Raw genomic sequence first — 24,707 nt, forward strand, 5'->3', positions numbered from 1 at the left:
TGTGTCTAGTCGCATGCATTCCCCGCCTCTATCGCGGTCGTACCTGGAAAACAGTACCAGCATCATGAGCAATCGCAGCAATGTCGACTACCATCGCGCCATGTTCAAACCTCAACTACACAACTTCGCGATCGTGCGCATACAACTATACTAGAGTATAACGGAGCTCATGCGCGGGGTCAAGCGTTTGAATGATTTCGGTGTGCTTCGGGGGTAAGCAACAATATGCGACGGAACTTCACGCCTGCCTAATCAGGTAAAGAGCTGGAGCTATGTTTGCCATGAGCTATCTGTGTTTGTGCAGGTACAGGAAGATGTAGGCCGCGTCGCGTGCGTGGTAGACCCGAGGTGACGTCGGTCTGGCGCTCCACGCTTTTACTTCAAGAAGGCTGGGCTGCCCGCTCGGTTCCCTCTTCTTCACGGCCATTGATAGTCACAGCACGAGCTTGACTAACGAACAACCCCGGCACTGCGATCGCGAAGCACGTCAAGATGCAGCTTCTTTCACTCCTCGCTGTTGGTGGCCTCACAGCAAGCGTTTCCGCACGAAGCGCTCGCTCTGTCGGCAAGAAGACGGAACTTCCTCGTCCTCGTCTGACTGTCCCCGAGACCAGTCTTCGCCCTCACAAGCGTCAGACCACTCAGATTATCACCACTGAGGCGTCCAAGGGTATGGTGAACGCTTACTCTTACGCACCACTAGCTAACAACTCTCAGCATTCGCTGTCAACGGAACTGCGGGAGCGATCCCCGACGTCGACTTCGACATTGGCGAGTCCTACGCTGGTCTTTTGCCCATCAGCGATGCCGCCAACGAGACCTCTGAACTGTACTTCTGGTTCTTCCCATCCGAGAACCCAGACGCAGATGACGAGATTACTATCTGGCTGAACGGTATGAACAGTCACAAGTACATGATCGACTACCTCTAACATATTTCATAGGTGGCCCAGGCTGCTCTTCTCTAGAGGGATTCCTCCAAGAGAATGGTCCCATCTCCTGGCAATACGGCAGCGGCCCAGCAGCTGTATACAACCCCTGGAACTGGGCCAACCTTACCAACATGGTCTGGGTCGAACAGCCCGTAGGAACCGGATTCACCCAAGGAAACGCCACCGCTACCTCCCAGGAAGAAACCGCTGAGGAGTTCCTCGGCTTCTTCAAGAACTTCATCGACACATTCGGTCTGCAGAACCGTAAGGTGTACATCACTGGCGAGTCGTACGCCGGACGCTACGTACCTTACATCGCCGATGCCATGTTGAGCAAGAACGACTCCTGCTACTACGACGTCAAGGGCATCATGTTCTACGACCCCAGTGTGGCCGAGGACGTCCTGCTAGAGGACATCCCAGCTGTCCCCTTCGTCGACCAATGGGCCGGTCTCTTCAACTTCAACCAGACCTTCATGGACGACATCCACAACCGCTCCGAGGCCTGCGGCTACACCGAGTACATGGAGAAGTACCTTACTTTCCCTCCTCCCAGCAAGCTCCCGTACCCCGAGAAGGACGCCAAGACTGAAGGCTGCGGGCTGTGGGAAGACATTTACAACGCCGTCTTCTACACCAACCCTTGCTTCGACGTCTACGCCATCGCCACCACCTGCCCTCTCCTCTGGGATGTTCTCGGTTTCCCTGGTTCTTTCGACTACCTCCCTCCCAACACCGAGATCTACTTCAACCGCACCGAAGTCCAGAAGGCCATCAACGCGCCCATCCAGCCATGGGCTGAGTGCTCCAACGGCGTTCTCGACACCGACTCGTCTCCCCAGTCGTCCTGGGAAGTTATTCCCCGCGTCATCGACGCCCTAGACCGCACCGTCATCGCACACGGCGAGCTCGACTACATCCTGCTCTACAATGGTACTCTCATGGCTATCCAGAACATGACTTGGGGCGGCATGCAAGGTTTCCAGAACCCACCTGTCGATGACTTCTACGTTCCTTACCACGACGACTTGAGCCTTACCAGTTTGAGCGCCAAGGGTCTCATGGGCAAGACCATCACTGAGAGGAAGTTGACGTACGTCCAGCAGGCTCTGAGTGGACACATGGTACCCCAGTACCAGCCTAGCAGCGCGTACCGCCAGCTTGAGTTCTTGCTTGGACGTATTGAGAGCCTGACCAGCCGGGAGCCTTTCACCACGCTGCCCAAGATCCCGCAGAGCAACGAGACCAGCATTGTTTCCCGGGATTTGGGAGCCATGCGTGGAGAGTTCAAGAAGTGGTTCTAGACTATTAGTATGCCCGTTTAATGGTATAACGCAATGGATGCGACTACGTAATGTAAATCATGAAGCATGCGTGATGTCTGCGTAGATTGATTGTTCGATTGTGATATCGAAATAACACTAACCGGCAACGTTCTCAGCCACCCTCCGCCCATCTTTACCCCACACCCCTTCTTGTCTCTGCGCCCTCTCCTCCGGCACTTCAGCAAAGATCTTGGTGATAGCCTCAATCGTGGTATTCCCCCCACTGAAGACGACGCCAATGTTCCAGCCCTTATCCCCAGCCTCTCTCTCCACCATGTTCCTAAAGTCCTCGTTGTACAGGATAGTCGCCAGACCCACAACCGCGCTCGGCTCGACGAAGCACTTCATCCTCTCCAACACCAGCTTCATCGCGTCTTTGATGTTCTGCTCTGTGACGGCGTATAGACTATGCACGTATTCCTTGTTCGAAATAACACCCCATGTATGGTCACCGAGGGGCGTACGCAGGCCATCGGCGATGGTCAGGGTCTTGACGCTGGTAACGCGTTCGCCCTGTTCAACGCCCCTCCTCGCATCGTCACCACCCTGGAAACTAGGTTCTGCGCCGAAGACGCGTACCCCAGTGCCGTGGAGAGCGACTGCGATGCCACTCAGCATGCCGCCGCCACCACAGGGCGCGATGACTGCGTCGAGCTTCTCGCCGCTTCCCAGAAGCTTGCTGACTTGATCCTGTATCTCCAGCGCCATGGTGCCCTGGCCGAGTATGATGTGGGGATGGTCATAGGGAGGGATCAGGGTAGCGCCTGTGTCCTTGATTACGTCTGCGACGACGGCTTCGCGTTCGGTGCTCGTGGAGCCGGAGAAGTGGATGTTGGCGTCTTGTGACCGCGTGCCTGCTATCTTCGAGGGCGTGGATATGGAGGGCATGACGATGTGTGCGGGTATGGAGAAGGTTCTTGCGGCAAGCGCGAGGGCCTGCGCATGGTTTCCTGTTGATGTTAGTCCTGCCTGCCTGGTATGGTCATAAGTAGACGTACCGCTACTGTGTGTAACCACTCCCTTTCTTTGCACCTCTTCCAATCCATCCCGCTCGATCAATCGCGTGACGGCATGGAAAGCACCGCGTACTTTGAAGGCGCCGATGCGCTGGAAGTTTTCGCACTTGAAGAAGAGGTTCACCTTGGGCCTAGCGGGCTCTTGGCCTTCCCATTGTGTCCCCTGGAGTGCTTCCGGAGTCTGAGGCTTGTTGGCGAGAGTGTTCAAGGTGGTATTGGTCAAGACGGGCGTGTCATGGATGTGCGGCTTGATGAGGGCGTGGGCGGCTTCGACCGAGGCGCGCGTCAGGGAGGCATGGGGGGCTGCGGAGGACATGGCTGCCACTGACGAGAGCGGCGATGAGCTGGATGCATCCTGATTAAAACTGTTCAGGATGTGACTCAATGGGGGACCCGGGTACGATGGTGGGGGATAGCGCGGAGAGGAAGGCAAGGCAGACAGCGGGGACGCTCCGCGCGGGTCGCGCCTTCTGGCCCAACACGCGACGGATACTTTTCCGAGTTTCTCCTCCACTCCTCTCTACTACCTTGACGCGCCTTTCGACACAACGGCAGCTCGTCCATGTACAGTAGTTACGACGATGCCTTTACCCCAAATTCGCTGTTTCAAGTAAGACGCCAGACAAGTGCTCACCGAGTCGTTGTTTACCACCCACGCGCCTGCAATGTCTGCCATTGCCATTGCCAACGTTTCGATCCAAGAAGAACTCAAGTGTCATTCTGGCCGACCTGTCTCTTTCTTCATACTAAGCTGCCAGGGTCAGCTATTATGTATACCTTATTCGACACCATGATGGGACCCACTTGCAACCCACGGTTCCATTCCTCCATCTCCCATAGTTACGTGACTTCGAACTATGCGATGCTAATAAAACGAAGATCCTGTCCGTTTGGATCGATCTCTCATACCATACTCGGACAGTCCGGTAATACATATATCGCACTAAAGGTGAGTGAAACTGGAAGTCCGTGCAATCGGGTCAAGATCACGTCGATACGCAGCAACCACACACCCAGAAGAGATTAACAGCCAAGTCGACTCCCCACTCAGGCAGCTGGTTGAACTGTTCGGAGGGTTGACTATGGCCGAGATCGAGTCCCACTCACCTCACACCATTCTTCCCGCATCGGAATCACCACCCTCGACTTTGCCGATGAATAACGCGCCATCATCAGTTCCCAACGACAAATCAAGCCGACCCATCTCGTCAACCCAGTCCGAAGAGATGACTTCTCCATCGACTACGAATCCGCACCTCCCTAACGAGTTGATTATCCAAATCCTCCATCACGCTCTTCGTCTCGGCCTCGGCTCATCCGTGCCACGACTACCTGTTTGCGCTGATCGATTTCAGAGCCATATATCTCGCAACGGTCGCTTGGCTAGGTATCTGGTTATATCCAAGTCACTCTATCCCCTCGTTCTAGAGGCTTTTTACCGCGAGAACGAGTTTCGATGCGCCTCAGGCGGGAGAACTCTGAAGGCGTGGATGGAAGATAAGCCTCGGGAAAGCCCTGTCTTGCTGCCCCCGCCACATGCCAGACAGCATATTCGGCGACTCGAGTTGATGATCTCTTTGGAATACTTTGGTCGGGATTTTACCACTTCATACCAGTGGCAGACACTCGTCAAGCTTTGTTCTGGGAGGGCCAGACTTACTAGAGTCGAATTCTTGAGCTTGGTGATAAAAGAAGCCCCGGGCATACATTTTGGAGAAAAAACTGTTTTGAACCGACTAAGGGATGAGGGTTTTGTAATTAGGGCGAAGAAAGAGGTGGTCATAGAAGGTTGGTGGCAGGCAGAGCCATTTATCAAGGTGGAGGCTGAGGTAGTGAAATGGATATAACAGTTCGTCAGGAGTAGAAGTCTCCCTCACATTATTAGCAGTCATAAGGAACTTCATAAGTCAGCCAGGAGTTCTTTAATGTACTATCAGAGATCAATCATGCACCTAATAATTGAGCCTGAAGACATATGTAGCACTGGAAATCATCGCATTGAAACATGTCACAATAGCCAAGAGGTACTCTCAGTAATCACAAGCAACATTCACGATGCACAAAAGCATGTTGGAGAAGACAATGGATCTTATTCTGCACTACACTATGGCAATGACCAAGCCAGGAGACGACAAACCCCACAAACCACCACAAACAATTCACAAATGTGCCCAGAGTCCACTCACCATGGCGCTCCTCAAGCCGATGATGCGAGCCTCGCCGGTGATGTTGCACTCATCACGAGCGCCGATCATGAACCGGCCCCCGTCGTAGATAGCGACCGCCGCCGCGGAGTCGGGGTTGCTGAAGATTGGAACGATGTGAAGCTGGATCGTCCTCAGATCCTGGAAGGTCATCAGATCAGAGAGCGTCCGCAAGGTGTGGGCACTACGGCAGTGCTTGAAGAGGTCGGCCGTGTTGCGGAAGTATATCCTGTTGTCGAGGATGCGGTCAGGAAGCACAGTCGGCTCTCCTGCGTAGCTGTCGGTCAGGACAAGCTGCACCCGGATGTGGCGGAGGAAGCGGAGGAGGTGGATAGGGGGCATGAGTGGCGTGCGGTGTGATGTCGTCGAGATGAAGTCGAAATAGTTTTCCTCGTAGAAAATTTGAAGAGCGACCACGTGGAATTGACGAGAGACGACGGAGATATTGTGCAGCATGCACTTGTTGAGCATAGCGAAGCGTGTGGCGTTGATTGGCCTGCCCCGAGGCGAGACCGAGGAGAAGATGAGGATGTTCATGAGAATCATCTTGAGGATCTCGTTGGGGAGAACAACGCTCGGACGAGGCGCAGGCGTCACCATTGTGATGGTGTTTCGAGAAGACATCGTGCTTGTAGCCGATGTGAGTGGAGGTGATGAGGAAGCGTGTTGTGCTTTGAGGTGTGTGAGAAGGTTTGAAAGTGCTCGGAAAAAGAAGGTTGAAGGCGACTTTGTACTGGAGAAGTGAGGAACTTTCAGGCTGAGGGAACTGAAGGGAGGCAGGGGGACGCCAGTTTATATAGACAGAGGGAGACCCTCTAGCGTCTCCTCTAGAAGAACGGTACGCCGCTGAAGAAGAGCGAGGAAGTCTGAAGCTTCCTAATTTTCCAGAATGAAAGCATGAAGTCTGCGATGAAACCGGGCCCTTGCCCTATCATATGGCCTCTGATTCGTTCTGGGGCTGTCCATTCTATGTCCTTCACCGCACTAGTAGCCTTCATATCTGACTAGACGTCTTCTTTAGGCTCCGATTGGCGGCAGAAAGGCTACCGGAGACCTTCTGGCAGTATGAATGCTGCCTTGGCAGTGAATCAATCACTAGTGATGCTTCTTTCAGCGACGATGGAAGAAGAATGAATCGAGTATGTCCAGGACTAGATCTAAAAGGGGTAGGTGGCTTCCTTGGATATCCGTACGAGTCCGGCGAATTAAGACACTTATACGACGGCGTGGCTCTGTTGGTACCAAGTGAAAGGGTGAGGGCTACGATGGTGGGAGGCCGAAGCAATCGCTGAGGTAGAGGAGCCTTCCAAAGATTGGAAAAATGACTTCCAGGAGGCTGCACGTGTGGATAAAGCTGTGCCATCCTGCAAGAAGAGCTCAAGTAGTGTCTGACACCTTCAGTCTTGCTTTACTTGCGGTGGAAGCACCATGAAGCTGGCTGGAGTCAGCTATGGCGTTCGTTTGCCAGGTTTTCCTTTGCGTTGCACAGCTGGCTGCGTCCGCGGGGAAGCTGTTACCAAACACCGACCACCAATATCGACACCGAAATTTTGGAGCACCAGCTGCACCCCCAGTTGATGAAGCGACAGCACAGGAAGTGAGCTGTACCCATCGCATACTTCTCACGAGACGAACCAGACCTTTTGCCCGCAGTCGTTGCCGATGCAAGCTGCCGCGCCTGCTCCTCTCGAACCCCGACGACCCTCCCCCCTCTTCTCCGCAACGGCGGCGACAACGAGTTGAAGGAACTTGGACGAGATGACAACAAGAATAATGCCCGAACAACTGCACTGTGCAAGATAGGCCAGCTGAGGAGACAAGAGTGGTGACTCCGTGGCAAGAAAACTCTTCAGCTTCGACGCGGGAGGGTGTCGCAACAAGCCAACGAGAAGGAACATGAAAAGCGGCTGTGGAAGACAGCGCGATGGCAGCATGAAGACGCCACTTCAATGCTCATCGAAAAGAGATCCAGAGAGCAGGCCGGGCACAGGCGATACCAGGACACCATGTAGGCAAACCTCGGCGGAGAAGAGCCATGTGAACCTGGAGATACATTAGTCGGTGGTCACAGAGGACGGAATTTGGCAAATCAGGTTAGAATCATGGCAATAGTATCAGAGACAACAGGTCGCAGTCGCCACGCTGCGCGGCAGGACACACATCAGCGGACGCGAAAGTCGAGGTCCAGGACTAATGGGTGCATGGGCGCATGGCACGCATACGAACAAGCTCGTGGTCTGCGAACCGTACCTCGAACGTACCCCAGGATATACACTGCTACATCGCTCGTAGAGCGCATAACCTTAGGGTAAGTTTCGGTATCAGGATCGCGACACGTTGAGAACGAGCTTATTCGTACTGTGGGGTGTCGCAATACCGTGAGAGGGACCTGTAAACATATTAGTTGACGTCAATGAGTGCAAATTTCACAGGTCAATAGCAAGGCAATGAGGCAAGGTGTTGGTGTAGGAAAGATGGAGGTCCTAGGCAGCTGGGCAAGATTGAACTTCCGCCTTGGTCTGTGCACGCTAGCATGGTCATCTCCGTCGCCGGCCATGATCGCTCCCAGTCATCTCCTACAACCTTGGCAATTACACACCGCTTCCCATGCGCGAAATCGACAATACATCGTGATATGCTATGACCAAGAGGTCCCATGCCAACATAGCCTCCTCGCAAGCAGAACCTCCAGAGCGGCAGACGTCCTACGATGGGGAGCGTAGCGGAAGCCACGAGGACGGGGATGGCTCGTCGCTGAAGAAACCGCGATCGTTCATGGCGACCTTGGTATGTGGTCAAGAAATGACATGCACTGCTCTGCTGACTAGAGAAGGCTTGCGACATCTGCAGATCGAGGAAGACGCGCTGTGATGAAGATCGGCCAAGATGCGGCTACTGTAGGAACATGAACTTGGAGTGCACGTATCAGGCACCACGCAGTACGAAGAAAGACCAGTCATTGACTTTGGCAATTAATGCAATTCGAAGACTGGAAGCAAAGATCGAAGACCTGACAACGGCGATCAATACGCCCAAGCCGTCGTCTACATTACCACTTTCGCCGGCAGGGCCCATCAACGACCATCAGTCACCCCACACCATCTTCTCACAACCAAGTCCAGGATACCACGTCTCGGCGATGCCCTCTCACCACTCCCATAATGGCCGGCTAAGCATACACGACTTAGCTATGTCTCCACAAGTCGTGGGATCTCCCACCAAAAGTCCCTTCCCCGTGATGGAAGTTCAAGGCGCAGTAAATCTTTCCTTCAGTCAACATCGTGTCGCACTCTGGCCGGCCATACAGCAAATACTCCCTAACGGTTTCGTCACTGTTCGAGCAGAGCTTCCGGAGGACTATATAGTCGATATTGAAAATAGGCGAGCGCACTTGCCGATACACATCGATCGTCCCTACGGCACTGTCCCTGAGAGCTGGCTGATGAGCCTCCCGCAATCGGCAGTCAAAGGCCTTGCAGATGCCTATTTTGCCGTCTTCCACCGTAACACGCCGATTCTTGACAAGTATCATTTCTTCTCAAGCACACTAGGCACAGCTATGGAGAACGAGTTCGGGTACGACGTGGAGTCTGCGCTGGTACTCAACGTGCTTGCCTTAGGTTGCTTAGCTGTCAAGGCTCACGAGGAAGGCGACTTTGCTCTTCCCTCGCGCCACTCTCCAGCCAGACGTGGCTTCGTGCACCCGGATTGGTACGAACTCGTTGCAGATGATCCACCGGGGCTCAAATTCTTCAACGAAGCAAGGCATCGCTTCGGCTTCCTCATGTGCGATAACGACGTTCAAGCAGGTCAGTTTTACATGCTTTCGACTCTGTATTATGCTCAGATTCTCCGGCCTCTCGATTCTTGGACCACCGTGAACAGGGCGGCCCTCTGTTGCGCTAGCATTCTCACCCGCACGGGAGCGATTGACTATGACACATGGGAGGGCGATATGTTATCACGACTGTTTTGGTGTACTTTGATGTACGAAACAGTCATCACGCAGGAACTGGACCTACTTCCGCATAGCGGCCTGTTAGACTACGAGCCAGATACGCCTCTACCGAAGTTTACCCAATGCCCACGGCCAAAGACGTCCATATCGGGATTGCTTACCGATGAAGAGGACTCCTTCTTCAACTTCCACTTCCTCGCTCAAGCGGCCCATCGCATCATCCTGACACGCGTGAAGCAGAGCCTGTATACCTTTGCGGAGAAAGACGGCTACCCCAGCGCCAGTTTGACAGCCGAAATGCATCACCAACTAGAGCAGTGGCGCGCAAACCTCCCACCGTCGCTCCAATTCTCCGACACCGACAACGCAAGTGACTCGCCCAGCCCTGCACACGTCATCGCGAAGGCCATGCTGCGAAGTCGCTACCTCGTCGCTAAGTTCCACATCGGCCGTCCGTTCCTCTACAAAGCGCTGCATGCACCAGCGTACACCAGTGATGCAGAGTACAACGAGGTGCGCGAGGGTCTGCGCGGTGGGATGTACTGGCCAACTACCATGGGTCTTTGCACGCAAATGTTGTCAGCTCTACCAATCAAGTTTGGGTGGTGTTGTCAGTGCTTTGGACAGGTGCTATTGTTTCACGCCGTAGCGCAGTCGCCAGACCCAAGATTACGAGAAACGCTGCCGGAAGGATGGCGCGAGTGGGTAGGTATCATGATGAGCCTGATCGAGAGTTGTGCGAGAAGCAGTCCTGGTATTGCAAAGGACTACGAGCTATTGCGCTTGTTGGACGCCTAGCTCCAGAAGTGTAGTCTGGACACGCTTGCGAAACTCTACAGATTGCTGCTGTAACGTCAGTGTAGTCCGTAGGTATACAGCCAACATGATTAAATTCATAACGAGTTCGCGTGAGACCCTGCGTCACGCTGCCAGACGTAACACGGTACCACAGATACTCGAGCCTGGCTTTTGTCAGCCGTCGTCGTCGCATTTGGGCACTCAACGTACGACTAATTCTGCGTTTCAGCAAAAGTCAATTGCGAGAAGGTCGAGACGAAGGAAGACACGATGTGCCTTGTTTGCGGTTTCTAGGATGCTCATGTCTTATGCTCCGACTGATGCTGATGTTTCAGCACCGCCGCACCCGCGTCGATCCTGCCATCTACAGCCGAGTACGAGAGGCTTGCGTGTACAAAGTGGCTACTAAGCTGACTATCGTAAAGGCGCATGCGGCACCGGCTCGTTGGTCTAACCCAGTGCAAGTCACATTGCGCACAAGAACCAGGTTGTGAATACGCAACATGCCCATGTTTGCATCTCGAATGCCCTCATCGCAGTCCCACAGGCGTCGACGGGGAGCATAGCACAGCCACAGGGCGCGCATCCCAGATCTCGGCGTTTCAGCCTTCCAGCCCTCGCCCGGCGCGGCAGCTAAGCCCAATCAGACGGTAGTGGCCCCTGCATTGCTTAGGGATGGAAGCAAGGATCTACCGACTGACACAACTGCCACTAAACTGGGGGCGTGTCGGCCGCCTCCTTTGAGGCAGAGGGACACTTTGCTTGTCATCCTGCTTTTCTTACCACTCCTTTTTGGCACCCGGCGCAACGCTTCTCCGGTATCCGCATACCTTGTCATCTTTTGCGTACACCACCTTCTTTCCGCGGTGTCCACTACGCGACGCACGCTTCATTGTTGAGATTAGGCATCTTTGGGAAATTATTGGATTGGACTGGACCAACTGGATCTGGATGCAAAAGAGCGAGGGCCTGATACCCGAATTCCACGCGCAGGCGAACTGGATCGCATCCTAGGCCTCTGAACCCCAGAGGGCGAACCGCGACGATGGCCGACTACTCATACCAATCGCTGGCCAACATGGGACCACAAGGGAGATGGCGGCGTGTGCTGTTGATTGCCATAATACCCATGGCATTGGCTTTGATTTACTTCAGCTCTCCGTCATACGTGCCGAGCAGTCTTCGGGCACAGTACGTGTCGCGATCCTTGATCATTTGCAACAACTGACGACGAGGCGCAGATTCCCGCATACGCAAAACGTTTCCCTCCCCAAAGACGACGTCTCCATGGCGACGATAATAAAAGCACTCTACGGCCCGATATTACATCCGATCGATGCCGCCAACTTTACCGACGAGGACGGAGATATATACAGACTAGCAGGGGAACCAAAGTTCAAGAGCAAGTTGGGCAAGAAGGTGCTCATACTGGATATCGACAGTCGGCCGTTGACGGAGAAGGGCCAGCTCATGGACCCGCAATTGAAGTGGAAGGGCATGCGCTCGTTGAGTGCGGGCATGCTTGGGCATTACATGTTTGGTACGTTTTCGACCATACAGGAGGAGACATCCAGGGCCGTTCGGCACGTGGAGTGGACAGCGAGCGACTCGGCTAACTTCTGACAGCGCAAATACACGGCTACGATTACAAGTTCATCCGCGCACCCGATTACGCCGACCGGTGGGGCACTTGGGTCAAGGTTCCCATGATGAAGGAGGCGCTCAAGACCCACGAGTACATCGTCTTCATGGACTCCGATGTCATGTTCCACTACCCACATCTGCCTCTCGAATGGCTGCTCAACTACTGGAACATGACCGACGATACTCTCGCCATGATGTCCATTGACCCGAACGAGCCGCAAAACTACGATGCGAAGGGCAACCGATACTTGAACACAGGTTTCGTGATCGCACGACAGAGCAAGAGGACACAAGAGATGTACAAGGCTTGGGCGGAATGTCCTTCTGAGACCAAGTACAAGGGCTGCGCGCACTGGAAGACCGACTGGGCACACGAACAAGCTGCTTTCGGAAATTACCTGCGCTACGACTATGACCGGCCGGACGACATTCGCGTTCTCCCCTGCGTCGAAGCCAACGGTGCACCCGAGGCTGCGAACCGAGGCGGCTGCAAGGGCGTCTTTGTACGACATTTCTGGGTTGACAAGGGCCTGGTGGCTAAGAACCTGGCGGACAGCGTCATGCAGTACTTCCTACCACGATTGCACGAGGCGTACCTGGGCTCAGCGAGCGAGCACATTGTCGACGCAAAGGGCTTCAAGCTCGAGGGCGCGGAGCTCATCGAGATGACCGAAGAAGAGAAGGCAGCGGCCAAGAAAGGACAGGGCAAAAACCAGAAAGATGAAGGGTGGTAGGACGACTCTGAACTTCGCAACGGCCTTTGACCCTCACCTCGCGCTCGCGCATTCCATTTTAGTTCACCAATCTTGCGCCATCTACCGCATGACCTTTATATAACCACCATATACGCCGCTGCTATTCCATGGCAGTACTGTTCTGTCGGCGTCTACAGGCGTCCCATGTCTTATCGTTACGTCTTTGCACAGCGATCTTTCAAGCATGTTACATCATTATATTAGACTTGGGTGGGACGGGCATCAAAGACGGCTTTCCTTGATCATGTATGAGAATTGTTAGGCAAGAATAGCCACTTGGAATACCACCTCTTTTCACGTTGTCGATTGCGTTGAGCAAATACGTTGATGATGCACAGGTACGTCAACGTCTTTTGTTTACTGATCTGTATCGCAGATGTCGTGTGCCGACCGGGTGCCTCCTTCCTCCTCGGTGCGATGACGCGCCCAATAACCCCGCGAACATCCATGGATGACGACGACCGACCGATGCCCATGAGCGTCATGAACGCCTGGCAAGAACTACCAGCCTCGCGCAATACGCCACTGCACGCGCCTTCTGCTATCGCGATGCAGTGTCGCAAACGATGTGCAGTCGCATTGGTGCACTGCCCCTCCCCCGCTCTTGTGCGACGCCAACGATAACGACTATATTGCGGCGTGGTACTTCGAGTGGAACGACTGGTTCGGGTTTAGATGTACAAATCTGCTCTGCAGCAGCCGACGTGAGGGGCGACGACATGGATGCATTCCATCTAGTCACGCTTGCCAGATCTCGTTCAGTCCGCAAGAACGGGTACTTTCCTCTGCACTTCACTTGGATGTCCCGTCGATGCAGACGACATGAAGCATTCTATCGGCAGAAGATTGTTTGCAAGAAACAAAAGTTCCGGACACCTTGACAGCGGGCATGAGCGGTCTGCTACCAGCTCCTCTCGTTCGGAGTCTGAATCATTGATCCCTCTTACAACCAAACCCGAGCCTCAAGCGATACCACAGAGCCCGTTACCCCATATTCTCGACCAGCCGGTTCAGAATCTATCGCATTCGACGACCATAATCTCACCACAGTTTCAAGGACCACGCATTGAGAAACCAGATCTCTGGCTCCTGGCCCTTGAACGCTCCGAGCTTAGTAATGAGCAGTCGTAGGTGCTCCTCGGTCCGCCTACCGGAACTGAGACCGCGCCATGGTCTCCAGTCCAGTTCGTGCAGGAAGTCAAAGATGTCACTCGCGACCGGTACGTTGAGTGCGAAAAGAGCGGATGGTTCGCCAAAGCTGGAGGATGCAAAGCCGTCATCAAACAACGGGCCGAGACGGTACTCATCGCCGTATTCGAGCTCAAAGATTTCGTTAGCGAAGGACTAAAGTACGATGTCACTGGATACGGTGCGACAGCATGATCTATCATCACCTTCGGCCTATGGGTAAGAACTGGTACTGCAATTGACTGCTCGTGATATTAAAAATGGACATTAGCTTGTGCAGAACGATCTCGACAGAACACAATCCATATTCGAAGCTTCCGCTTTCCTGGCGGATCTCCTTGCACGCTACGCTAGTATCTTCCTGTCCAGCAAAACCAGCCAGCAATCCTTTCCAGAAACTGAATAGCAATGTCTATATGGCCGCTCTTATTGTTGACCCACGCCACCAATCTGCTGAAACACGAACCATTCCAAGTTCTTCATACCTCCACCACCTTTCTTCTGGTATTCAGGTTAAATTCTGAGCTTGACCATCTTGTGAATGGCGCCATGCATCGGGTCACTGGACCTGATCTCCGCGCTTGATTCATTCTCGAGCTTCAAAAGCTTTGGCTGCAGCACAACAGTTGCTTTGTTTGGCAGGTCAAGTAGTGCTCGTCGGTACTCATCGCTGTCACTGTTGATTTGTAAATGCAAGTGCAGAGAAGTGCTCAGTCGCACCGTCAATTCGGTGAGCCTGGGGAATCGAGTCTGCCAATACTGCCCTCCTGCCTGCTGTGGCGCGTTGGGAGTAGCAGCTTTGTGGACAGGTCGGGGACGGAGAAGCACCAGCCAATCGTTCTCAAACGACGGCTCCAGGCACTGTGCCGCATCGTCAATGCGATTGTACAACTCCAGCTGTATCACCAGTTTGCGAACGTGACTACCGAACACAAACGGAGGGAAACGCCACTTGTCGTCGGCGCCCGGGGTAACGTGCCCCCAAGACACGCCAGAGCGCCTAATGACAAAGGTGTTGTCGCTGTAGTACACTTGTGCGACAAGGGCATGCATGCGTTTGTTGACGAGTAGCAAAGTTGGTAGGTTCAAACCTTCCTCGATGGCTTTGTGGTTCCTTGCCATGATGAACTTGTTGGTGCTGAGGGCGTACGTGAGGATTTGGACCTTGAGCTCATCGGGTAGGGCGTCGAAGCCGATGCGAGTGCCGCCGGAGGGTATGTTCTGAGTCATTGTTAGCTTTGGAAGAGGGAGATAAACAGATGAGGTAGCCGTGAGGTTCGGCTTCTGGTGTGTTGTAGCAGAGAGAGAAGGAGCTGGCGATATGAGTTGTTGACGTGCCAACTAGTGCGTGCGTCATTAACGCGCGCGCGACAGGTGAGAGCAAAAAGCTGCGGTGACCAGCACCTAGGCAGCAACCTCTGCGTGTGCTTCACATGCTCAGCTCGTAAGATAACAGCACCATTGATAAGAAAAGCGGTGTCAGAGCGGGATGAGTGTGGCCGTAGACTTTGTTCACCTCTCTTTTTGCCTGTTCATATCACCCCAAACTTGGCCTTAGTACGAACTAGAGGGATTAGCATGCTATTCACCACCCTTGAAGCGCCAGATATGTCTCGTAAAATAACAATGTTACCTTCTGCTCAGCACATGTGGCTACTTAAGACCTCATGCGTCTTCGTTGTCGTTGCCAGCAGCTTCCAGTGTTCAATGATATCGGCGTGCTTATCGCAATAGGCACTCGCAATGTCATCGTGGTATTCTAGCGTCAAGTCAAGTTCCACCTCCTTTGCCTTAAACAACGTCTTTGTGTCAGCTAAGCACGCTCTCGTTTCCTCTATCAATTCAGGCGACATACAACAGTCTTCATCGCCTTCTGTTAGATTGTTCTCATCAAAGAAGTGGAAGCTAAGCTTCAGAGTATGCAGGTTCGTAAATCCACGTTGCCAGGTATTGTCGTGGGGTGCCGTCATGAGCCATACCGGTCTCACGATTGGTGAAGGCAGGCCCAGTGCGTTCGACTCCAACAAGGGACGTGCTGCCTGAAGCATGAAGGCCAAAGGTTGCGAATTGCACAGTAGAATACGTTCCAATTGTGAAACATCCATGATGGAAGCTTTGACGGTAACGCGGAGGTGCCGAATCATGCTTGCTATTTCTGCAGGAGGATAACGAAAGGTGACTCGTTGGGACGAAGAGGACGGTTTCTCCTCGATACAGATTTCGAAGACATTGTTGTTGTAGTATGCGGTACGAGCCAGCCGGTACAGTTCCTTATTCAGCACCTCATAGAGAGGTCCCATATGTTTGCGGAAGATGAGTGAATAGTTACTGTCTGGCACGGGCCTTTCAGGAACGTTACCAACGATAAAGCATAAGACATGAAGCTTTAGCTCCTCGGGAAGGAGTGACCATTGCCTAAACGATGGAGACACTGTTGCTGGTGTTATTTGGTCTTCATCTTGCTGTGTCATTGTCGGCATATGGGAGTTTTGAATCTGGTTGTAAATCAAGGTCAATGAGCATATCTTATACCATAACACGAAGTTTGCTCATGTATGTCAGCAGAGCACATATCCTACCAGAATAGCATCTTCTGATAATCCCAGGTATCGCTCAAACTTCATGCTCAATGTCAGCGACCCTTGGCACCCTGTGTAGCCGCAAGCCACAGAAGCTGGCGACAAGCTCGATCTATGCCTGGTCAGTGCACGTTACGAGACGTAGGCTGACTGCTGTCTTACACATTGCTGGATTGTCTCCACGTCCTCCTTACTGACGCCGATGCGCCTTGTCCCGCGCAAATGCCAGGCTGTCTCTCTCGGCAGATTTTGTATCATGATGCCGCTGAGTACGGTCAGCTCGGTCTCGACGTCGTTGAGGATGCTGTGATCGGATAGATAGAGGCCGTAGGTGATTTGCTTGCTCGTCCAATCTATACTGCATTAGCTCAGGGTCAGGAAGCGGCCAGGGGCTACATGCCGAAATCCTTTTGTGATGCCAACACGTTGTCGATGCCCTCCTGGTTGTGCTGGTACAAGCGACCTTGCCATGCTGCACCACGTTTTGAGTTGGCTTCGTCACACTGCCATCCCTCTCTGCTTGTTGTCAGCTTCCGCAATCGCCTGCTGACGACGCACGACTTCATACCTAGAGAATGTATAATCCTTGTCCTCTGGCCTCGTGATGGCATCGATGTCAAAGATGGCTTCCAACGGCTTGCACACGCCCACAATGACGATGAGCTTGAAGAGTGTCTCTCGTATCCTCCGCATCAACGCCTGCCGCTGTTCGGGTGTTTGGCATTCGGGTCGCTTGATGAGCTCCTTGTAGAGCAGAGGCGCGAAGCCCGGCTGCCCGCCGCCTACCATCGCCGCGAGCTACAATGGCTTAGTCGTTGCTCTCATCTGTGTATGCAAGACATGCCATACCAGAAGAACATACCACTTGTCATCTCCAAGTGACTGCGATGGAAACTTCTCCTCTATAGCCTTGAACAAGGCAAGAGCTTCGTCATCGGTTGGGTCGCGGGGTATCGGGATAGTACTGGTTGACATGATGTTGATTGTGCGCTCAGGGAGGAAGTCGAAGCAGCAGAAGGATATTGCGCCTTGCGGGATGTTTGCTGACTGTCGTCATTGGGTGTTCCGATAGTCGGGACGGACAAGTAGGACCGATCGCGACTGCGACGCGTCTTCGGAGGGGCGCGTCGCGCTAAAGCGGGGTAGACCTCCACCCATCACCACGCCCCATGGAGAAAGGCGTCTTTCCCCGGAGGGCAGCTTGTTCTCTCGAACCACCCACATACACGCGAAAACAAGGCTGGAATATGTGAAAACCAGAGTGGGTGGTATGCTAATTTTGGATCAAACATGGATACAAGCGCTTCGTGCTATCACCTTCTCAACAACAAGCCCAAGACTGTCATCATCACAGGCGGCGCAAACGGCATCGGCGCCAAAACAGCCCGTACCTATCATGGCCATGGCTGCAATGTCATCATAGCTGATCTTCCTTCCTCCAGTGACGCTGCCAATGCCCTCATCGCATCTCTCACAGAGCCATCACGGGCCCGGTATCACCCCACCAATGTCACTAGTTGGCACGATATACAAGCTCTCTTTCGAGAGACGAAAAAGACGTTCGGTCAAATCGATATCGTCGTTGCGAATGCAGGGACGATGGAGAGTAAGGGGTTCTTTGACTTCGAAGAGAACGAACATGGGGAATTGATGGAGGCGACTGAAGCTGGTAGGGTCATCGACATTAATCTGAAGGGCACTATGAACAGTGAGCTGCGTTGACTCACTAGTACTCTCCTGGTCTATCTCTGACATCATGTAGCTGTCAGGATGGCCATGTACTCCATGAAGTCAAACCCACCGGACTTGGACGGTGTACGAGGCTCTATTGTACTCATCGCCTCAACGTCCGGATACTTTGGCGGGACTGGAGTAGTTTCATACATTTCTTCTAAGCATGGCGTAGTGGGCTTATCACGAGCATCACAGTCCGTTGCCCGACAGCTAGGCGTCCGAGTCAATGTCGTTGCACCCTTCTTTACCCCTACGCATATTACCTCGGGTTACTCAGAGAAGTGGAAAGAGAGTGGTCTACCTGCGAACACAACCGAGGACGTCGCTAATGCCATCGTGTCTACAAGCGTGGATCCTGCAAGACAGGGTCATAGTATGATGGTGAGTTAAGATGACTCGACATGTAGCGAAGAAGTAGTGCTGATCCAGTCACAGGTTGCAGGCAGCTTGGTCAGAGAGATCGAAGAGCCAAGAACTACATCAACGAAAGATTGGTTAGGAAAAGAGATTTCTGACATTATGGCGAGAGGCGGCAAGTTTTTCAATGATCTGGGCGGTTACACACTGCCCCAGGCACGATCTTGAGAGCTCTTGCGGGCTTGTTCCACAAGCCAGTGTCCTACTTGATTGTCATTCGTAAAACGTGAGTGTACTTGAACAACTCGCAAGCCGGCTCATAAGGCCACACCGCGTCTTCGTCACCTTTCAGTATGGAGCCATCTTTGTTCCTATAGCAGCTATACCTCTCCGAAATATCCTCGGTTGTTCTTCCCTCGTTTAGGCCGATCTTGCTCAGTAGTCTGTTTGCGAATTCACCTAGTATGCTTGCTCGACCCGACAAATCTCTCCAGCTATCTCTGTAGCCTACGTTATCAGCATATGCGCAAGATACTGAGATGGTCTTGAAAGGGAATACGATAGACTCCATATTCTTTAAGACCACTGCGACATGCGGTACTAGAGGCTCGCTGGACCGACGTGTTAGGAGTGTAGGCTCCGTCAAGATGACTTTCATCCTTGCGGCCGTAAGTCTGATATCGATATCGACGAGCTTCTTGAACCCAAGCCTCCCCATCGCTAGCTGGTAGAAATCGTATACCATTCTCAGTCATGTGTATGCGCACGCATAGTCGCGGAATTAGCGCGTTTATCCACCCCGGAGGGTATGGTATGCCACCACGAGGAGAGGTCGTTATCAGGATCTTATTCTGTTTCAACAACACGTCGTAAACCAGATACTTCAGTTTTGGAATGGCCATCAAGAGTGGCAAGACTTGTTTCGCGAAATCGAAGGTATGAAGCTGGTGTCCCTCGAAATCCGGGCGAACAAAGAACTTGTTGTAAGGTAAATATTCGGACAGTACCATCAACTTGATCTCGTCCGGTAGAGCGAGGAGAGGGGGGCGTGAAGTGGTAGTTTTGGGCATTGCCTCGACCGGTAATGTGACGAGACTGGAGCACCGAATCTGCTGGGCTTTGATGTCTGCTTGCTCCATAGTATCGTCGTTTTGCTTATCCTTGTTCAGGAACTTGAGATTAGAGTTGATAGTTGGGTTGGTCATTTGTGAAGAAAACAAGCAACGCAATGGTGACCAGTCTCATACTAAGGGTGGTTGAGGAGCGTAAGAGTTGCAGTAATACTGAGGAGTACATTGACGGATACATTTGGCTGGTCGTAACTGCACGGTTGTTTAGGCTCCCGTATTGGCAACTACGTACTGGCTTATAGCACCTAAACAAGGACTAAGAAGGCACTGAGGCAGACGTTCATCCAAAGCGGTCCTAGCGTGGGAGTGAATGCGATGCGCGGCCAATACCGCTAGACCGTTGCTGCGAATGTCCATCACCCGTGAGGGTGCGATAATTTTACGGACGTGTGGTCGCCTTTGATGGTATCGGTTATGTCGCGGGATTTGCGCGTTGAATGACCGATGCTATTGGGTGATGTGTAGGAGTAATAGACTTCACGAGGCGATCACAGGGTTCATTTTCGTCTTAGTAATCCTCGAGCGAGCTTTGGCCCGGTGACGTTTTCTACGACCCTCGGCAACACCACCTTCTACAATCTGTCCAAAGACCAATTGAAGCCTCACGACAGACTCTCTGCACCATGGCGTCCTCAAGACTAGTTGCTCGCTCGTCGCGCGCTCTCTTCTCCCTCCCGCGCACCCAATGCCGCACATTCAGCATCTCCACCATCCGTAGCAATGAGTTTGAAGCTCTCAACAAGCGCACAAACGACACCTCCGAGACGTACCGCAAATACCAGATCGAGAGACCTCTGAACCCTCACCTGACCAACACCACATCTACCATTGCCAATGAGATGCCTTCGATTGGCAATGACGCAGCCCCGCCCGAGCTGATCACCAACGCCGACGCCAAATTCACACCCAAGGATTCTGTGCCCGAGAACACTGAGCGCATGACAGGCGGTACACAGGGCAGCAAGGACCAGGACGTCAGCGGAGCGAACAGCGAACTGGGTGTTGGCGAGATGGAGGGCGCCAAGTTCAAGGTCGAACCTATCCGCAGGACTGGCGAGGACGCGAACACCATGCGTGCGAGGTTATTATGTCCGTTCATACACTGCCCGTTCCATATTCCCCATGAATTACACGATTTGGTGACCGCGACGAAACATGACTAACGCACAATCAGATCAGAGCCGCAAGAGGGGAACCCTAGAAAGTGATCTCCTCCTCAGCACCTTCGCCGATGCCCACCTAAGCACCATGTCTCCCTCCCTGATGCAGCAATACGACACCTTCCTCGACGAGAACGACTGGGATATCTACTACTGGGCGACTCAAGAACCCACACCTACGTCTCACGAGACAGCTGAGGGTGGTGGCGCTGCTATGTCCAACCCCAATGCACAGGGCATGGACGCGACGGCACAGACGAAGCTGCCCGAGAAGGACGAGCGCAAGAGACAACCTGGAGAGGGCGAGTGGGCGCAGACTGTGGGCACTTTCAAGCCCGCGTACAGGCCTGTGCCTAGCAGGTGGAAGGGCAGCGAGATCCTCAGCCTGCTCCGGAAGCACGTCAACGAGCGCAAAGCGGGAGGCGTCATCGAAGGCGAAGGCACCACAAAACAGGAAGGAAAGGGTCTCGGCATGATGCCTGAGATCAAGAACTTCGACCAGTAAAGCAGAAATCGCGCCTTTGTCACCATATCCTGTAGGTTTGCTGTATAAATAATGCCCACAACTGCCCCGATGCTTTCTCTCCTGCACGTCTTCAGTCTGTTTCACTCACAGACCATTTGCGCACTTCTTCCAGGATCCTTGTCACAGTCGTGCCACTTTCAATATGAACAAACTCACCCAGACAAAAACACCATTCCCAAAACCTTTGCCCAACACTACGAGCCTAGCAAGGCACTCATAAGCTACTTGTTCCGGAACTCGTTCCTCCGCCCGCTCCCACGTGTTCCGCGGCATCCTAGGCTAGATTTCCTCCGGGGCTTTTGTCATTACCCCGGCCAACTTCCCCACACGGCAAAGCTCGCTTCGGCAGTCCATATGTTTCGAAACTGCGCTTTGTATAGTGGCACCGGGTGTTATTGGAGGAAGTACTATTGTTCATGCATTTTGTTTAGTGTTCTGGTGTCACGTTCAGATGCGTGCAGCTAACGGTGCAAATTGGAGGAGGGGATGCGTTGCCACATGTAGAGGTTTGTCCGTACTTCTAAAACGCCGTTGATCAGTAGCAGGTTACGGGATGTTCTCTGGTATATAGCTGCTGTATCCTTGGAAAGGTAAGGGGCATCTATCTCAGTATCGATCACTCTCACGATGCGGTTCACAGCCCTCCTCCTCCTCGCCAGCACGGCACTCGCAGCGCTCCCCTACAAAGGCGCAGACTGGTCCTCCCTCCTGATCGAAGAAGCGGCCGGTAAAAAGTACAAGAACGCCGCTGGTACCGTCCAGCCCCTCGAGACCATCCTAAAGAACAGCGGCGTAAACACCGTGCGCCAACGAATCTGGGTGAACCCATCCGACGGAAACTACAACCTCGACTACAACATTAAGCTCGCGAAGCGCGCCAAAGCAGCCGGCCTAGGCATCTACCTCGACTTCCACTACAGCGACAACTGGGTAAGTTCTGACTGTACGAAGTGCATGTGAAACAAATACTGACTTCGTGCCTCTACCTCTGCAGGCGGACCCAGGCAAACAAGTCGTGCCCGCAGCGTGGAAATCGCTAAACCGCGAAGCCCTCATCAAGCAAGTCTACGACTACACGAAGAACGTGCTCAACACCTTCGCTACCAACGGCATCGCCCTCAACCTCGTCAGTATTGGCAATGAAATCACACCCGGACTCCTTTTTCCCATCGGCCAGCTCTCCGGCACCGATGGACCGAAGAATGTCGCTGCCCTGCTCAAATCCGCATCCAAAGCCATCAAGGAATCGTCCATGAGCCCCAAGCCCAAGATCATGATTCATCTGGACAATGGCTGGAAATGGGATACGCAGCAGTGGTGGTACGACACCGTGTTGGGCTCGGGCGGCGGGCTATCGGCTGCAGACTACGATGTTCAGGGCGTGTCTTACTATCCGTTTTACAACAGCGCTGCTACGCTGTCTGCGCTCAGTACCAGTTTGAACAACATGGCGAAGAAGTATGGCAAGGAGGTTATGGTTGTGGAGACCAATTGGCCGAGTTACTGCCCAAACCCGTCAAATGCTTTCCCTGCGGATGTGAAGAGTATTCCGATTAGTGTGGATGGACAGACGCAGTGGATGAAAGAAGTTGCGAAGCGTGTGGCTGCTGTGCCTAATGGCAAGGGTACTGGGCTATTTTACTGGGAGCCGGCTTGGATCGCGAACCCTGGGCTGGGCAGCAGCTGTGGGTGGAATCTGATGGTTGGTGACGACGGTAAGGTCATGAGTAGCTTGGCTGTGTTCGCCAGCATATGAGCAATATCGCCGTTCTCCCGAACACTGTGGAGCCTACATCAAGATAAAAACATGCAAAGTAGGTGACCTAAAGTTAATGTAGGCTCTAGACTTATTCAGCTTTTTTTCTTGTATGAGGTGCGAAGCTGTAAATGTTGCGTACGTTAGAATTCCAAAGACACCACGTGTGGGACATTGTGACAGCCCCCACATGCACGTTCTATGACATCAGCCCACCTTTGAATCAATATGAATGGGCAATACGTAAAGTCAGAAGATGTACTGGAGACAGCAGTGACGTCGATCAGAACATACTCATGGTCAGAGCCATCTTTGATGTTTGGGTGGTTTCATTTGAGTACATAGCAGTAAAGCAGTGCAGACTCCTTTCCCTCCCGTGTCAAAAAAGCAGCCCAGTCCATTCCGAATGTGCAAAGGAAGATGTGTCAGGGTTCGTCATGGCATCATATCCTTCCGCTAAATGCCTTTTCGTAACCTCATTGCGCCCGCAGCAAAGTATCAACCTACTGCTCCTCAGAGTAGCCCTCACCACCAGCTGGCTGGGCCTCGCCCTCGCCCTGCTCGGCCTGCCTGGCCTGCTCCGCTGCTTGCTGAGCAGCGATGGCCTTGGCACCGTAGTCTTGCGACATGGGCTGGACAACGGGCTGCTCCTCCTTGGGCTCGATGATGGTAACGGAGTCGGGGAGAGTCTTGGATGGGCCGGCCTTGCCTTCGGGGTCGGAGCCGCGCATGATCTTAACCTTGATACCGAGCACACCCTGGCGGAGCAGGACGTGGCGGGTGGCGTGGTCGATGAAGTCCTTGGCAGGCTGACCGGAGTGGATCATGAAACCGTCCTAGATAACGTCAGTATGTCATTGCGAAGCGTCCAACGTGTGTGTACGTACGGTGAACTTCATGCTCTTGGCACGGGCGGCCCTGAGCTTTCCGGAAACGACGACCTCGCAACCCTTGGCGCCAGACTCCATGATGAACCTCAGCACACCGTAGCAAGCCCTTCGGACGGCCAAACCATTGAGAAGCTTGTATCGGAGGGACTCGCACTGGGCGACGGCGGAGAGACCACGGTTCTGGACCTTGGCGGCGTACAGGGAAACGGAGTTCTCGGGGAACTTGAAGCGCTTCTGGATGAGCGAGGTGAGCTCACGGATGCGGCGACCCTGCTCTCCGAGAACCTCCTGGGTGTGTGTGGCGCGGATGATGATGTCGGTGACGGTGGGGGTGACGCGGACCTCGACGCCGGAGTAGCCCTCCTCGGCCAGCTCGCGCTGGAAGAACTCGTTCAGCTCGGCGTAGAAAACACCGTCTGTGAGGGGTCATGTTAGCGACCGTTCTGTGTGCGCAATGTCCCGCGATCCTCGCATTCCACATCCTAGGCTTCGCAGGCTCTTTGCCATGCAGCAACACCAATGATCGCCATCTCCTTCTATTCTCCGTCTACTGCGTGTGGGAAGGGTATATCGTACCAGCTACGAACTTTCTCCTCTTGGAGCTGCAGGCCGTCAGTACTCATTCCCGATTGCGCGTCACAGAGGCGTCCGGATAAACTCACATGGTGGTTTGAGTGGTGGCCATTTTGTCGAACTTTGGAAGGGCGTATCTGAACTCCGGGCGTGGGTGTTCAGAAAGGTCGAGCCGTTGTTGA

At 53.4% G+C, this 24,707-nt stretch overlaps 12 protein-coding genes across 12 annotated transcripts; 7 read left to right on the forward strand and 5 right to left on the reverse strand.

The window, feature by feature from the left end:
- Window positions 1-492: 492 nt before the first annotated feature.
- J4E90_001791 (uncharacterized protein) lies at window positions 493-2,236 on the forward strand (the record flags this gene model as incomplete). Its single annotated transcript, XM_051431375.1, has 3 exons — window positions 493-670; window positions 718-894; window positions 945-2,236. 3 exons carry the CDS (start codon window positions 493-495, stop codon window positions 2,234-2,236), a joined length of 1,647 nt encoding a protein of 548 aa, XP_051294509.1.
- A 117-nt stretch (window positions 2,237-2,353) lies between these two features.
- Window positions 2,354-3,589, reverse strand: J4E90_001792 (uncharacterized protein; the record flags this gene model as incomplete). Its single annotated transcript, XM_051431376.1, has 2 exons — window positions 2,354-3,207; window positions 3,256-3,589. 2 exons carry the CDS (start codon window positions 3,587-3,589, stop codon window positions 2,354-2,356), a joined length of 1,188 nt encoding a protein of 395 aa, XP_051294510.1.
- A 1,843-nt stretch (window positions 3,590-5,432) lies between these two features.
- On the reverse strand, window positions 5,433-6,077 carry J4E90_001793 (uncharacterized protein; the record flags this gene model as incomplete). Its single annotated transcript, XM_051431377.1, has 1 exon — window positions 5,433-6,077. One exon carries the CDS (start codon window positions 6,075-6,077, stop codon window positions 5,433-5,435), a length of 645 nt encoding a protein of 214 aa, XP_051294511.1.
- Window positions 6,078-8,715: 2,638 nt separating this feature from the next.
- On the forward strand, window positions 8,716-10,233 carry J4E90_001794 (uncharacterized protein; the record flags this gene model as incomplete). The annotated part of the gene is made up of 1 exon (XM_051431378.1): window positions 8,716-10,233. One exon carries the CDS (start codon window positions 8,716-8,718, stop codon window positions 10,231-10,233), a length of 1,518 nt encoding a protein of 505 aa, XP_051294512.1.
- A 1,287-nt stretch (window positions 10,234-11,520) lies between these two features.
- On the forward strand, window positions 11,521-12,611 carry J4E90_001795 (uncharacterized protein; the record flags this gene model as incomplete). The annotated part of the gene is made up of 2 exons (XM_051431379.1): window positions 11,521-11,773; window positions 11,860-12,611. The coding sequence occupies 2 exons, from the start codon at window positions 11,521-11,523 to the stop codon at window positions 12,609-12,611; spliced, it is 1,005 nt and encodes a 334-aa protein (XP_051294513.1).
- Window positions 12,612-13,079: 468 nt separating this feature from the next.
- On the forward strand, window positions 13,080-14,015 carry J4E90_001796 (uncharacterized protein; the record flags this gene model as incomplete). The annotated part of the gene is made up of 2 exons (XM_051431380.1): window positions 13,080-13,112; window positions 13,764-14,015. 2 exons carry the CDS (start codon window positions 13,080-13,082, stop codon window positions 14,013-14,015), a joined length of 285 nt encoding a protein of 94 aa, XP_051294514.1.
- Window positions 14,016-14,333: 318 nt separating this feature from the next.
- On the reverse strand, window positions 14,334-15,050 carry J4E90_001797 (uncharacterized protein; the record flags this gene model as incomplete). The annotated part of the gene is made up of 1 exon (XM_051431381.1): window positions 14,334-15,050. One exon carries the CDS (start codon window positions 15,048-15,050, stop codon window positions 14,334-14,336), a length of 717 nt encoding a protein of 238 aa, XP_051294515.1.
- Window positions 15,051-16,791: 1,741 nt separating this feature from the next.
- Window positions 16,792-17,374, reverse strand: J4E90_001798 (uncharacterized protein; the record flags this gene model as incomplete). Its single annotated transcript, XM_051431382.1, has 3 exons — window positions 16,792-16,915; window positions 16,968-17,197; window positions 17,249-17,374. 3 exons carry the CDS (start codon window positions 17,372-17,374, stop codon window positions 16,792-16,794), a joined length of 480 nt encoding a protein of 159 aa, XP_051294516.1.
- Window positions 17,375-17,689: 315 nt separating this feature from the next.
- On the forward strand, window positions 17,690-18,718 carry J4E90_001799 (uncharacterized protein; the record flags this gene model as incomplete). The annotated part of the gene is made up of 3 exons (XM_051431383.1): window positions 17,690-18,107; window positions 18,162-18,514; window positions 18,569-18,718. 3 exons carry the CDS (start codon window positions 17,690-17,692, stop codon window positions 18,716-18,718), a joined length of 921 nt encoding a protein of 306 aa, XP_051294517.1.
- Window positions 18,719-20,243: 1,525 nt separating this feature from the next.
- J4E90_001800 (uncharacterized protein) lies at window positions 20,244-21,285 on the forward strand (the record flags this gene model as incomplete). Its single annotated transcript, XM_051431384.1, has 2 exons — window positions 20,244-20,709; window positions 20,795-21,285. 2 exons carry the CDS (start codon window positions 20,244-20,246, stop codon window positions 21,283-21,285), a joined length of 957 nt encoding a protein of 318 aa, XP_051294518.1.
- Window positions 21,286-21,933: 648 nt separating this feature from the next.
- On the forward strand, window positions 21,934-23,062 carry J4E90_001801 (uncharacterized protein; the record flags this gene model as incomplete). The annotated part of the gene is made up of 2 exons (XM_051431385.1): window positions 21,934-22,236; window positions 22,301-23,062. The coding sequence occupies 2 exons, from the start codon at window positions 21,934-21,936 to the stop codon at window positions 23,060-23,062; spliced, it is 1,065 nt and encodes a 354-aa protein (XP_051294519.1).
- A 503-nt stretch (window positions 23,063-23,565) lies between these two features.
- RPS3 (40S ribosomal protein S3) lies at window positions 23,566-24,637 on the reverse strand (the record flags this gene model as incomplete). The annotated part of the gene is made up of 4 exons (XM_051431386.1): window positions 23,566-23,898; window positions 23,950-24,368; window positions 24,529-24,554; window positions 24,615-24,637. The coding sequence occupies 4 exons, from the start codon at window positions 24,635-24,637 to the stop codon at window positions 23,566-23,568; spliced, it is 801 nt and encodes a 266-aa protein (XP_051294520.1).
- Between the last annotated feature and the right edge of the window lie 70 nt (window positions 24,638-24,707).

The sequence above is a fragment of the Alternaria incomplexa genome (assembly GCF_024043165.1).
Source record: "Alternaria incomplexa strain BMP 0042 chromosome Unknown scaffold_2, whole genome shotgun sequence".
Lineage (NCBI taxonomy): Eukaryota > Fungi > Ascomycota > Dothideomycetes > Pleosporales > Pleosporaceae > Alternaria > Alternaria incomplexa.